General features: G+C 41.5%; 1 protein-coding gene across 1 annotated transcript in view; it reads right to left on the bottom strand.

Moving 5' to 3' along the window:
- The window catches only part of LOC102262973 (cytochrome P450 4X1), a 46,890-nt gene extending 35,407 nt beyond the window's left edge, over nucleotides 1–11,483 (bottom strand). Inside the window, exons 1-3 of the mRNA XM_005862319.2 lie at nucleotides 11,169–11,483; nucleotides 2,473–2,614; nucleotides 1,278–1,322 (exon numbers count right to left, since the gene is read on the bottom strand). Coding sequence (XP_005862381.1) covers nucleotides 1,278–1,322; nucleotides 2,473–2,614; nucleotides 11,169–11,348 — 367 coding nt within the window. The 5' untranslated portion in view covers nucleotides 11,349–11,483. The remainder of the gene's footprint in view (nucleotides 1–1,277; nucleotides 1,323–2,472; nucleotides 2,615–11,168) is intronic.
- Nucleotides 11,484–13,771: the final 2,288 nt, after the last annotated feature.

The following is a 13,771-nucleotide window of genomic DNA, read 5'->3' as shown; positions in this document are numbered from 1 at the left end:
CAGACTGCGAGAGGGCACAGGCCGGGCTGAGGGACCCCCTCTTCCCCCCCAAGTGCACAAATTTTTGTGCACCGGGCCTCTAGTCCTATATAATAAAAGCCTAATATGCTAAGTGTCTGGTTGACCAGTCGGCCATTCAACCAATCAAAGTGTAATATGTTAATGATATGCTAAGACCACCCAACTGCTCGCTATGACTCGCACCAATCGTTGACAGTTGACTTGTTGATCAGTCCCTATACCACCAGGGGGCAGACACTCCAACTGGTAGGCTAGCTTGCTGCTGGGGTCTGGCTGATTGGGACTTAGTGAGATGGGCCGGACATGCCCTGGAGCCCTCTCTCGGTCCCTCCCTGGCTCGCCAATCTCCAGCGTCCTTCCCCAGCCCCGATCATACACTGGTGGGGTCCCTTGGCCTGGCCTGCACCCTTTTTCAATCCGGGACCCCTCAGGGGATGTCAGAGAGCCGGTTTTGGCCTGATCCTGCAGGCCAGGTCAAGGGACCCCACTGGTGCATGCATTCGTTCACTGGGCCTCTAGTTAATATATGATTGCCATCCTTCATTGCGGGCTTAAACATACCAGGCTTGCAATGCATGGTCGGGCACTGATATGCAGGCAGCTATTACAATCAATCCTGAAAATGTTTCATTTAATCCTCTCAACAGTCCAGAGATGTAACTCTCTTCCTCATCATCAAAGGTGAGGAAACAGAGGCTTAGAGAGATTACTTGACTTCCCCAAGACCAAACTCAACTAGTCAGTCGGGGGCTGTATTCCAATTCAAGTAGTTCTAAATCCAAAACCCATGTCCTTTCACTTAATTCCTTTCTTGTCTAACATAAATACCAATTACATAACTAAAAGGCTTAATTTATCTGCTCATGGAATATTTCCAAACTGTACTTTGGAGAAAATTTTACTGATTTGCATACAGAAGTAGAGGAAGTCCAAAAAGAAAGGGAAGGAGCCAAGAAAACAAGAGAAGAAAGAATAAAATAAAAAATACTGATTGCTAGGCTGCAATTTTAAAGACAGAGATGGTACAGATACACACATATGCTGCCTTGAGAATGAGATTTCAGGGACAGTACTGGACAAGGAGGCTTCCTAGGAAGTTGTGCTGTTACCATAGCACTCCCTCCTGACCTTCCCCTAGATAACTTGCAGTGTAGGTCTACCATACTCTTAATGCTTTTGAATTCCAACATGAGTTTCTTTGGAATGCTCTACTATAGCAAGGGGGCTTCTAGCAAGTGAGTGGGTCACATACATACCGAGTAATGAAGTCAAGAACCTGTACAAGTACTGGGACTTGGGATCTGCAGAGTCAAGCAGAGGAAACAAAAGACAGCATTAGAGGAAAATTATCAAAGTTGGTGAAGGTTTTCTCATTTGCTCACATTAACCCCAAATAGTCAGTAAAAGGAAACCCAGGGCTCACTCTTGCAGCCCTTGGCAGGTGTAAGGGTTGGGGAGTTGACAAAACTCTTGGTTCAGGAATCAGAGAACAGCAAACCCCATGAGGCAGACATTGCACGAACCCAGAACCTTTCCTCATTTACACTTCCTACATTGGACACAGAGATTACCCGCAGGTTACAAAGTGTCCAGAACAGGAGTTGGGACAACATATTATATGGTGTTTTTTTGGGAGGGAGGGGGGAAAAGGGGGACAGGGAATGACAACAGGGGTTGGGGAAACACCAGAAAGCAAGGTATAAGTGCCACTTATGGTTCTCATGAACTCTAACATGGTGTTTTACATCTCCTGTTCTTTAAGAGACAACCATGAAACCAACCTGGAGAACTGCTAAAAATACTGGAGATTTTGCTAAAAGTAATGGAGAAATGGCACAGGGAAGAAAGATCTGAATATCACACCTTAATTTACAAAGTTGATGGAACAAAAACTGGACATTTAATTTTGTGCTATGAGATAATGTACTGTGGAAGCCTTGAAAAAGAATTGGATGGAGGAATCAGAGAACTTGTGCTCCAAAGGGAACACAGTTGAGAAATATGCAAAAAACGAAAACAAAATGTGTACCACAGGGGAGAGGTTAGCCTGAGTAAAGCAATGACCTGGCATTCAGGGCTATATACCGAATTGGCACAGGCAGAGCTACTTCTGAATCCCTCTGAACACTTACCCTCAAGAAAGGGGCCAGGCTGAGGAGTATTGATGACACCGAAGTCACAAAACCAAAAGAGGAAAAGAAAGCCCAGGGTGATCTGGGGGTGTCAGCTGGGCTTTAATACAGTGACCTAAAAAGGCCCATGGAGGTCTGAACTAGAGAGGGACTGGGGTTGTGTGGGAAGGATTGGTGGGAAGCCTCTCAACACTTCCTCCAGTTCCTCTTGAAGGCCTAATACCAATCTTTGCTTCAGAATTCCTTTAGAATCCTGCCTATGGGTTGTGCGTATCACTCCCAGGAGGATGAGGTTGCTGAGATTCATTCCTTGTCTTACCTGTTCTGCTCAGAAATGTCTTTGCATAGTCCGGGTCATAGATTTGGAAAAATACTTCAAAGGGCCCAATCCAGGCAGGAAAGCCACACGGGTATTTTTTCACAAGCTCTTCCAATGATTCGAAATCACCATCCCGAAATAACTGCAGTGAAAAAAGTGAAGGAAATTAGAGGTGCCAACCAGTCTAGACTCATCCCCTCTTACAGAGCTGAGCTGAGTTCAGGGCCTGGGTAAGGTCACCAGGCAGAGGGACCTAACCCTTTTTCTGAAAGTGGGTGAATATGCTTTTCTTGGGATTCCTAAGCTTGGGGTATAACATTCTAAACAAGGACAGCGTGTTTATTTTCTCAATATAAATACATGTTGCATTCCCAGACCAAGTCACTGTCAGATGTGAGCTGTTTTCCCAGTTGAGCCGGGGGAAGGGAGTCCAGTCACATGCCTTGCCTCACCTGCCACGGTCACACGCTTAGATTAGGAGTGGCATCTGAAAGCTGAAAATAATTTTTTTTCCTGTGTGGAAAGCTAACCGTTAGTGGGTTGAACATGATGCATCCATCCAGCTCACCATTCCCTCTCCCTTTCCTCTAATTATGGATGAGTGTCTTTTTTGTAATAACTTAATAGTAACTACTTCTCTCTAAAAACCTGCCAACTCCATCTACAAAGAAAATCCAATTCTTTTTTCGTATAACAGTAGGAGTTTCATTTATATAAGGGTGTGAAGCTTGACGCAAACTCAAATGCAAAACGCTCAGCCTACCACCACTTCCCATATGCTCCACCTGCCCCTGTGCAGCCCTTATCCAAGCATCACCTCCTCACCGTAACTGAACTGCCAAGCCATGACCATTCTGCCCTGCCGACCAGCAGAAAGATAGGAAAGTAGGGTGTTTGAAACAACTCCATCAGGGCCAATCTGATCTCTCCCCAATGCTGACAACTGACAACATTCTATTTAGCCAGTGATTCTTATCTACCTTTAAGTCAGTCCAAATGCCTCTGTGTGCAGTGAAAGACTCATCACGTGTGACCCAAGTCCACACTAGTAAAAGGTTTCAAAAAGAGGAAGTCAAAATTACTGCCTAGATAAATTACAGGATTTCCTGTGGCTCGATGCATGTAATCTATCTTCTCACTCTAGTTCAGATAACTGTGTGCCAGCTGTGTGTAGACACGATGTAAGAGATAGATCTAAAATATGCCCCCACTTTGGATATAAGCTCTTGCTTTGAACTGAATCTATTTATTTCCAATGTCTGCTAAAATTGCACCTAGGGCCTAGGCCCTGCTGATGCCCAAGAATATGGCACTCAGTGCTGTAAAAGCAAGAAGCAAATAATTATAATTTATATTATAGATAAAACAATAAAAAAAACTCATATGCAAAACTAAAAAAAGAAAAAAAGAAAAGAAAACCAAAAAACCGTCTTTCACCCTCTAAGTTGGGAAAACAGCTCACAGTGTATGTCATTTGACAGTGACTTGGTCTGGGACTACAACATATATTTATATTGAGAAGATAATTACACTTTCCTTGTTTAGAATGTTATACCCCAAGCTTAGGAATCCCAATAAAATTTATAAATCAGAGTATAAATACTACCATTAGAAATGAACTTTTTGCCTGATACACAGACTGCTACTAATGGTTCATTTAAGTAGTTCCATTAAATCACTGACAATAGATTCGTTTATATTGGCTTCTTGTATAACATGGGGTGGGAGAGATGAGGAGACCTATATGTGTGTCTTATAGGGAATTTCCCTTACACACACCTGTTCCTTCTGGAACCTAAAATGTTTTGCAATGCAAAATAGTTCCACCCTCTCTTTGCGGCTGAGTGATGCATCATCAAAAGGAACGTAGTCTGGCTGGCGTGCCTCAGTGGTTGAATGTCGACCTGTGAACTAGGAGATTGCGGTTCAATTCCTGGTCAGGGCATATGCCCAGGTTGTGGGCTCGATCTCCAGTGTGGGACTTGCAGGAGGCAGGCAATTAACAATTCTCTTTCATCACTGATGTTTCTATCTCTCTCTCCCTCTCCCTTCCTCTCTGAAATCAATAAAAATATTTTAAAAAATTTTAAGGAACATAAAGTGTTAAAAAAGGTAAATAGGTAGGGTTGGTAATATTAGCCAGCTTGATATATCAGCCAACTCCAATTTTCAAAACTCTGAGAGAGGCCTCTCTTAAACACAAAAAATAATTTAGTGACAGTCAAGAGGAATACTAGTATAGACTTTAAAATATCATGAAGGCAAAGACCAATCTGAATGAAAATAAAACCATTCTATTTATGACTAGCAAATAAAAGAAAATATTCAGAAACAAATTTCACAAAAAATGTGTAAAACATGTAGCCTGAAAACTAGAAAACCTTCTTGAAAGAAAATTTAAAAGACTTAAATAGGTGGAAAGACACCCATGTTCATGATCAGAAGACTTAATATTAAGATGGCAATATTTCTCAAATTGATCTACAGATCCAATGAAATCTGAATCAGAATTACAGCTGGCTTCTGGCTTCTGTGTAGATATTGGCAAACTGATGCTAAAATTTATATGGAAACCGGAAGCATTGAGAATAGCCTAAATGTCTTGAAAAAGAACAAAGTAGGAGAACTCATGCTTTCTGATTTCAGAACTAATCCATAAGGCAACAGTAATTAAAACAGTGTGGTATTGGCATAAGGATAGGCATATAGATCAACTATATAGAATTGAGAATTCAGAAATAAAGTTCCATGTTTATAGTCAATTTATTTTTGAAAAAGGTGCTGTGAGATTATATATATCTGTATCTATCTATATCTATATCTATATCTATATATATATATATGTCTTCCCCCAGTTCCTGTCACAGAGTTCCTAGAACGCTTTTGATGTCCTAAGTGACAAGAGTACTAGAAGCATCTTTTGTTCTAACATTTGGTCTTTGAGCCTGGTTCCTGACACAGAGTTCTAACTCCTTGAACTTTCCTTGGTGATAGCAGTGTCTTGCTGGGCTCCTGGAGGGGAGCTGGGGGGCTGGTCATCAGAAAGACTAAGCCATAATTAGAAACTTAGAATTTTTGGCCCACCTCCCATTCTTCTGAGAGGGGAGAGGGGCTGAAAATGGAGTTAATGACCAATCATACACGATAAAGCCTTCATAAGCATCTGAAAAGTACAGAGTCTGGAGACCTTCCTAGTTGATGAACATGTGTAGGTGCTAAGAGAGTGGCACATCTGGAGAGGACATGGAAGCTCTGTGCCCAGTCCCACATAGTTTGTCCAATGCATCTCTTCTATCTGGATGTTCATCTGTAACCTTTATCATACCCTTTTATGATAAACCAGTTATCGGCAAGTAAAGTGTTTTTCTGATTTCTGTGATTTCTTCTAGCAAATTAAAAAATATATTTTTATTGGTTTCAGAGAGGAAGGAAGAAGGGGAGAGAGAGAGAGAGATAGAAACATCAATGATGAGGGAGAATCATTGGCCGGCTGCCTCCTGCATGCCCCACACTGGGGATCGAGCTCGCAACCCAGGCATGTGCCCTGACTTGGAATTGACCTGTGACCTCCAGGTTTACAGTTTGATGCTCAACCACTAAACCATCCTGGCTGGGTACCTTCTAGCAAATTAATCCAACCTGAGGAAGGGGTCATGGGAAACTTCCATTTATAACTGATTGGTCAGAAGCACAGGTAACAAAATGGACTTGCAATTGGCATCTGAAGTGGAGGTGAGGACTGAGCTCTTAATCTGTGGGATCTGATGCTATTTTCAGGTAGATAGTATCAGAATTGAGTTAAATTTTAAGACACCCAGTTAGTGTCACAGAATTGCTTGGTGTGGGGAAAACTGTAAAACATCTGGTGTCAGAAATGTTGTGGATGTGGTAGTGGTGTAAGAGTAAAGTAGATACACAGAAGGAGGACTTGGCTTTCCCTACTCAGGTGCCCAAACAATTTAATGGGGGAAAGAATAGTCTTTTCAACAAATGGTGTGGGATAACTGGATATCCACATGCCAAAGAATGAAGTTGAACCCCAACCTCACACAATATACAAAACTCAAAATGGATCAGAAATCTAAATGAAAGAGCTAAAACTATAAAACTCTCTGTAAGACACTTTAATTTAAAAGGTCACCTGGAGAAGAAGTGATAAGAATTTAACTTTGAATTTGGCAATTGTTTCTTAGGTATGACAACAAAAGTATAAAAAACAAAACAAAAGAAAAAGTAGATAACTTGAACTTCTTTGTTGTCTTAAGCTAGTAAGTTTTAGGATTTTAAAAATGCTTTATACTGCCTGGCTGGCGTGGCTCAGTGGATTGAGCATCATCCCATGGACCAAGAGGTCCCAGGTTCAATTCCCAGTCAGGCCACATGCCCAGGTTTCGGGCTCGATCCCCAGTAGGCGGGGTGCAGGAGGCAGCCGATCAATGTGTCTCTCTCATCCATGTTTCTATCTCTCTCGCCTTCTCCCTTCCTCTCTATCTAAAAATCAATAAAAACATTAAAAAAATAAAAATGCATTATAAGGTAATTAATACAAGAATAAATGAAGAATAAGATAAACTCTTGGAAATTAAAATTATGATAGCCAAAAAAAAATTTTAATCCTCACCTGAGGATATTTTTTTTCCATTCATTTCCAGGAAGAGTGGAAGGGAGGGAGGAATGGGAGAGAGAGAATGAGAAAGAGAAACATCAATGTGAGAGAGACACATCAATTGGCTGCCTCTGGCATGCGCCCCTACCTGGGCTGAGGAGCCTGTAACTGAGGTACATGCCTTTGACTGGGAACTGAACCCACGGCGACCCTTGGGTCCGAGGGCTGACACTCTAACCACTGAACCAAACCAGCCAAGGCATGATAACTAAATTTTAAAAATTGTAGAAAGATAAAATCAAGAAGCAAATTTTTGAATGTTTTTTTAAAATAGAGGCCAATCCAGGAGGTGCATATTCAACCAATAGGAGTTACAGAAAGAGAGAAGAGAAAGTTTCAGAGGGTGATGGGAAGGAGGTATCAAAGAAATTGTACTATTCACTATTATTGTTCTGTTCCTAACTCTTCATCCTTACCACTTCAATGCATACCATAACCAGAACTTTTATTTATTAATGTAAGGGTTGCCCTTAGCCACTGGAGCCTGCTTTGTTGCCTACATAACAGTCTAGAAGTGCTGGAAATTTAACACTCCTTAGGACCAATCTTCTACCAATGACTGTCGGGAGTTAGTCTAAAAATGCCCCAGTTTCTCTACTCTTCAGGCAGGATAACTCTGAGTTATACATACTGGCTACCAGAGTTTGCCTGTGGGATTAAACTACAGTTGGCCACAGTGGTAACTTGTTTGAAAGCCAACCTTATGTTGACTGCCGTCTCATCTCTATCTCAACTGCCAAATCCTCTATCAAAGTTTCCTGGAATCATCTCCAAAATAAAATACTTGCTCTTGAATCCTTGTCTTAGGGTCTTATGCTGGGAAAACCTAAACTAAGACAAAGATTTTACATAAAAATTTCCCAGAACTGATTAATATGAGTTTCCAGATAGAAAAGATTGCTGACCAAAGCATCAGAGATAATAATTCAACAAACAAACAAACAAACCTAAGTGCCACACCTAAGGGCATCATAATTAAATTTCAGAACACCAGAGGCAAAGTGAAGATTTTAGAGCTGTTAGAGAGAGGGAGAGAAAAGGATTATATAATAAAGATTAATAATTAGATAGGGGGGAGAATTCTGGAAAGATGGCAGATTAGGAAGCACCAGTAACCTGCCTTCCCACCTAGACAGCCACTGCACTGGCAGAATTTGTCAAATGTACCTATTTTGTAACTCTGGAGTCTATTGAAGGCTTGCAGCTTCCAGGAGTAAGGTTTGGACTGTACATTGCAGTTAATTTTTGTCAGTTTCAGCTCTTCACACAGTAGCAGCTACCCATTCCCCACCCCCAGTCCCCTAGCAAACAGTTACAGGTGTTCCAGGAGCAGCTTGGACACAGCGGGGTATGGAGGTGTACGTGGGGGAGAAGCACCCGGTTCTACAAATATTGGAAATTACTTCTTCTGATCACAGAGGGGCACACAAATAGGATAACGGTCATTTTTATTGTACCTCCTCCATTGTTGCAAGCCCCCTTGCTCTCACCAGCTGAAGTGACTTCTAGGAAATTTTAAAGGCCAGTGCCCTTTTCTTCTGGCCATTTTCCTCTTTTTTTTTTCTTGTTTGTGAACTATACATTAAAAACTAGGACATTCAAAAGCAATTGTATATATAAGGAAATTAGAAAGTGGCCACACATGTTTTAAGGAAAGGCACAGGCTCAGAAAAGATCTGAGAAGACATTAAATTTACACCTCATGATGATCCTTGTTACATGGAGAGCTTACAACAATTAAAGAAACAAAAAACTAAAGCAAAGTGCTCCCCCCCCATCAAACCCTGGAAAAGGGAGTGGTTGTTTGCGGCAGCAGTCTGCGGTGTTTACCTATATGCCGCCATCTTGGTCTCCGAGAATCTGATTTCTTAAATAATCATATTATTATATTGAAATGCCTAACTTTCAACAAAAAAATCACAAGGCATACAAAAAAAACCAAGAAATATAACCCATTTAAATAAAAATTTTAATAAATAGAAATTGACCCTGAAAAAGACCCAAGGGCAGCACTATTAGATAAAGACTTCAAAACAACTGTGTTACAGATGCTAAAGAACGAAAGAAAGATGTGAAGAAAATTTTAAAAAGTGATGTATGAACAAAACACAAAAATCAACAAAAGGATAGAAAACCTAAAAAATGCTGGTGATTAAAAGTACAGTAATGGGAATGAAAAACTCACAGAGGGATCCAAAAGCAGATATAATCAGAAAGAAAAAGTATCAATGAACTTGAAAAAATTATGGAAATTATTGAGTCTGAGAAACAGAAAGAAAAATGATTGAAGGAAAGTGAACAGAGCTTAAGGGACCTATGGGACGGCATCAAGCTAACCCACATACAGTCTCAGAAGGAGAAGAGAGAGAGAGAGGGATAAAGGGAACAGTTGAAGAAATAATGGCTGAAAACTCCCCATATTTGATGAAATACATAAATATAGACATTTAAGAAGCTCAGTGAACTCCAAATAAGATGAACTAAAAGAAACCCACCCAGAGACACATAATCATACTTTTGAAATCCAAAGACAAAAAGAGAACCTTGAAAGCAGCAAGAGGGAAGTGACCCTTTACATACAAAGGATTCTCAATAAGATCAGCAGCAGATTTCCCATCAGAAACTTTGAAGGACAGAAGACAGCGGTTTGATATGTTAAAGTGCGGGGCAGGAACCAGGTGGAGGAGGGCAATGGGGAATAAAGGGACGACAACTGTAATATTTTAACAATACAGATTTTAAAAATAATCCTGAGAGGTACTCTTTCATTCCTGTTTCACAGATAAGGAAATCAAAGCATATACACTGAGTGGCCAGATTATTACAATCACTCCATCAGTACAATGAAGTGAATTAGTTATGCAAATAATAATAATAATAATAATAATAAAACCTTGAGAGTATTTGCTTAGGAAGTTTTCAATATTCAGTATTTTTGGAAGTGTCAATGAAGTACTGATGGGGTGGTCATAATAATCTGGCCGGTCATAATAACCTGGCCACTCAGTGTATAGGTGCACTGTGCAGTTCTAAGCCATTATTTACCAACATATATTCTGCAATAAAATAATCTCATGGTAAAAAACAAAAAACAAAACAAAAAAACCCACAAAGTGCAAGGCACAGGCACACACCACACACACACACAAACACACACACACACACACACACTCACACTCACACAACCTATGTCCAGCAAAACTGTCCTTCAAAATTGAGGCAGAACTGAAGACATTCCCAGATAGACAAAAGCTGAGGGAGGTTATTACCACTAGACCTGCCCTGTAAAAATGCTCAAAGGAAAAATGAAAGGACACAGGTAAGTAACCCAAAACCACATGAAGAAATAAAGATCTCAATAAAGGTAAATGCATGGACAATTATAAAAGCTAGTATTGTTGTAATAGTGATTAGTAACCCAATTTTTGTTTTTTATATGATTTTAGAAATTAATGCACTTAAAGGAATTAGTAGTCTATATTTTAATAAAACAAGGAATCAGGGGTAGGAGTGGATTTAGGTAACAGGAGAGCCTTCCTCTACCATACAAATTTAAGTCAGTCAATATTTTGTGAGTGAGTGGCTGGGGCTGTTCCCTGCTTCACAAGAACCTTAGGAAAAGAAAGTTAATTTTTTCCAGTTGAAATAGCCTAATGTTGGCAACTATTGAGTCCAATTTTGCACATTTTCTGCAATTAATAACTATTATTTAGGCTAATACTTCCTAAAAATATTTTAACAATACGCGTGGAAGACTTTTTAAAATGCAGTACATAAATGCAAGAGATTGGTGAAGCCGACCTGAGTTACTCCATGCTTTCTTTTCCCAGATTCAGCTCCAGGGTGTTTCCCTTCCCCTGTAGGGCTGGGAGGGAGCAAAAAGAAAAGATGCAGAGAGCCACGAGCTGGGCCAGAGAGGTCTGTGCAGGATGGAAGGATGGGAGGAAGGATGGGAGGAAGGGAAGGAAGCAGTCGCCTCTCTGCCCGCCGGCTTTCCAGCATCCTCCTTTGTCCCTCTCTTCCGTCTCACCTTCTGGTGGCCCGTTAACCAGTGGAGGGGGGATGGCCCTGGGAAGGGGCGCAGATCTCGCAGTAGCTGCTGCCTCCGCAGGAAGAGCTTGATGGCCTGCAGCAGCACTAGGGTCAGGAATGACACGAACACCAGGTAAAAGGGCCTTGCCCAGCGCATCTCCAGCCAGGAGGTCTCCATCACGCAGCTCTGCGGATTGCCGGCAGTTTCCAGGCACCCGGGAGAGGATGAGCTTTCCGAAGCCTGGCGCTTGGCGGGGATCACGCAGCCCCGGAAGGAGGAAGAGCGATGGGAGCGGCAGCTCAGGCTCGGCCAGAGGAGGTAGGCGCAAGTTGCAGGATTTCCAACCCTTTATAAAGGGATGCAAATCTTCTTTCAGGACGACCTCCTACAGGATATCCTCCTGGAGTATCATATTTCAAGAGTGACTGTTTTCAATCAAGGGAAATTTGAAATAATGCCAAGCTTGAGGTCATCATTTTTCTTCATTGCCACACATAAATGGTAAACTGCGATACAAAAAGACCTTTCCACTCTGAAATTGTATCAAAACCCATAGGGGTCTCTGGACTAGTGGTGGGCATGTATAATCATTATATTCATAGAGTGTGGCCTGACAAGTGGTGTGCTGGTAAATGTTTTACATGTGGTGCTCACTCTGATTTCTAGTGTTTGTGAATGTCCACCATATTCTATTTCAAGCTGCCAGCAGAGTACCCTGAATGGTGAATTGGGAAGAGATGTTAAGTAGTACAGTAGTTCCACCATATACATGCAATCAGGGACCTCAACATAATTTGTGGATCACAGTACAAAATGAAAACGTGTTAAAAATTTATTAATGAGCCGTAACCAGTTTGGCTCAATGGATAGAGCGTCAGCCTGCGGACTCAAGGGTCCCAGGTTCGATTCCGGTCAAGGGCATGTACCTTGGTTGTGGGCACATCCCTAGGAGGGAGTGTGCAGGAGGCAGCTGATCAATGTTTCTCTCTCATCGATGTTTCTAACTCTCTATCCCTCTCCCTTCCTCTCTGTAAAAAATCAATAAAATATATTTTAAAAGTTTATTAATGAGATGAAGACAGTTGAGCACTAAACCAAACGCACACCCTTCTGAGTGCAAGGTCTGTGTGACTGCTCAGATTCCATGCCCATGAATCGAGCTCTGGACTCAGGAGCACTAGGGTCAGGAGACTTGAGCATACCTAATAGGAAATGTAGTAAAGTAGGTAGAAAGGAATGAGATTTTTACTACTTAGTAGATGCTGAAGTAGGATCCAACAGACCCAGCTTCCCAAGTTGCTGTCCCCAACTCCCAGCCTTCTTTATAGGCATTTTCCACAATTCACTTAATCATTCGTGTATTATTGCTAAGATAGGCACCTGTTAAGTGTTGGATTTACAGCTGTAAACAATAAACAGAATCTCTGTTATAACTTCTTATTCTCTTCCCTGTCACTGCCTCTCCTGCGCCTGCCCCCCTCCCCCCCCCCCTCCCGCAACCCTCCCAATCACCAAGCACCTACACCACTCTTTGGAGCTAGATTTTATTTGGCAGGTTAATGGTTAAGACAGACTCCAATGGCAGTTACTTCATCTGGCCCCTCGATTGTTCCATTTTGTACCACAACTGTTTCAGCTCTCTCTTCCCTAGACCTTCCCACCTCTTGCCTACCTCCGTCCCTCAGCTAGAAGTTATTTGAAAGTGTCTCAGAATAATATGGTTTTTAATTTATTTTTAAAATATGTTTTTATTGATTTTAGAGAGGAAGGGAGAGAGAGATAGAAACATTGATTAGCTGCCTTGTGCACGGCCCCTACTGAAGATCAAACACAGCCATATGCCCTGACTAGGAATCCAGCCAGAGACCTGGGATGACACTCAATCAACTGAGCCACACCCTCGGGGCAGAATCATATGGTTTATACAATTAATGTTGAGTACATTGGCAAGCAAGTTTTTAAAATATTGAGGAAGCAGTGAAATTTACATAGCAGGTTTCATGCAGAGGGCCAAGAATACATGGTTCCATCATTTTCTTCACAAACAGCCTGGTGGTAAGAGAATGGAAATTTTCTGGAAGGAGGCATAGAGCTAATCCCACTCTTACTGTACATGAGCCAGTGCTGGCAATGCCAGGAAACAAGGATCAAGGGTAAGCCTTCCCTAGGGACAGTTCACAGTCTGGTGGAGGGGACAGATAGGTAAGCAAAGACATACAGTAAAATGAATAAATGCTATAATTGGAAGGATTCCTATGGATTATACAAGCAGACACTGAGACACTTGAAATATAAGATGAATGTTGAGTGCCCTGGAGACAGGCTCAAGTTTGAAATGTGTTCATTGGAAGCAGCTGTAACCATAGCTGTTGAAATGATTGATAGAGAAGCTAAAATAAAGTAGCTTGAGAAGTGAATATGATGGCAATTAATTGAGACTGTGGAGAAAGTATTAAAAATTCTGAAAAGTTTGGCTATGTCAAAAAGGAGACTTCGGATGGTACCCAGTTGTGGATTTGAGAATAGAAGAAAGTTAAGACTCTCTTTCCCCCGTCCCGCTCCCAATCTTGAAGAGTGAGAGAGGTTGAAATTGGTAGTGC

This window comes from Myotis brandtii, unplaced genomic scaffold (assembly GCF_000412655.1).
Source record: "Myotis brandtii unplaced genomic scaffold, ASM41265v1 scaffold1631, whole genome shotgun sequence".
In the NCBI taxonomy this organism is placed as follows: Eukaryota; Metazoa; Chordata; class Mammalia; order Chiroptera; family Vespertilionidae; genus Myotis; species Myotis brandtii.
The sequence above is the reverse complement of the archived record's forward strand: the minus strand, read 5'-3'. Positions and strand labels throughout refer to the sequence as shown.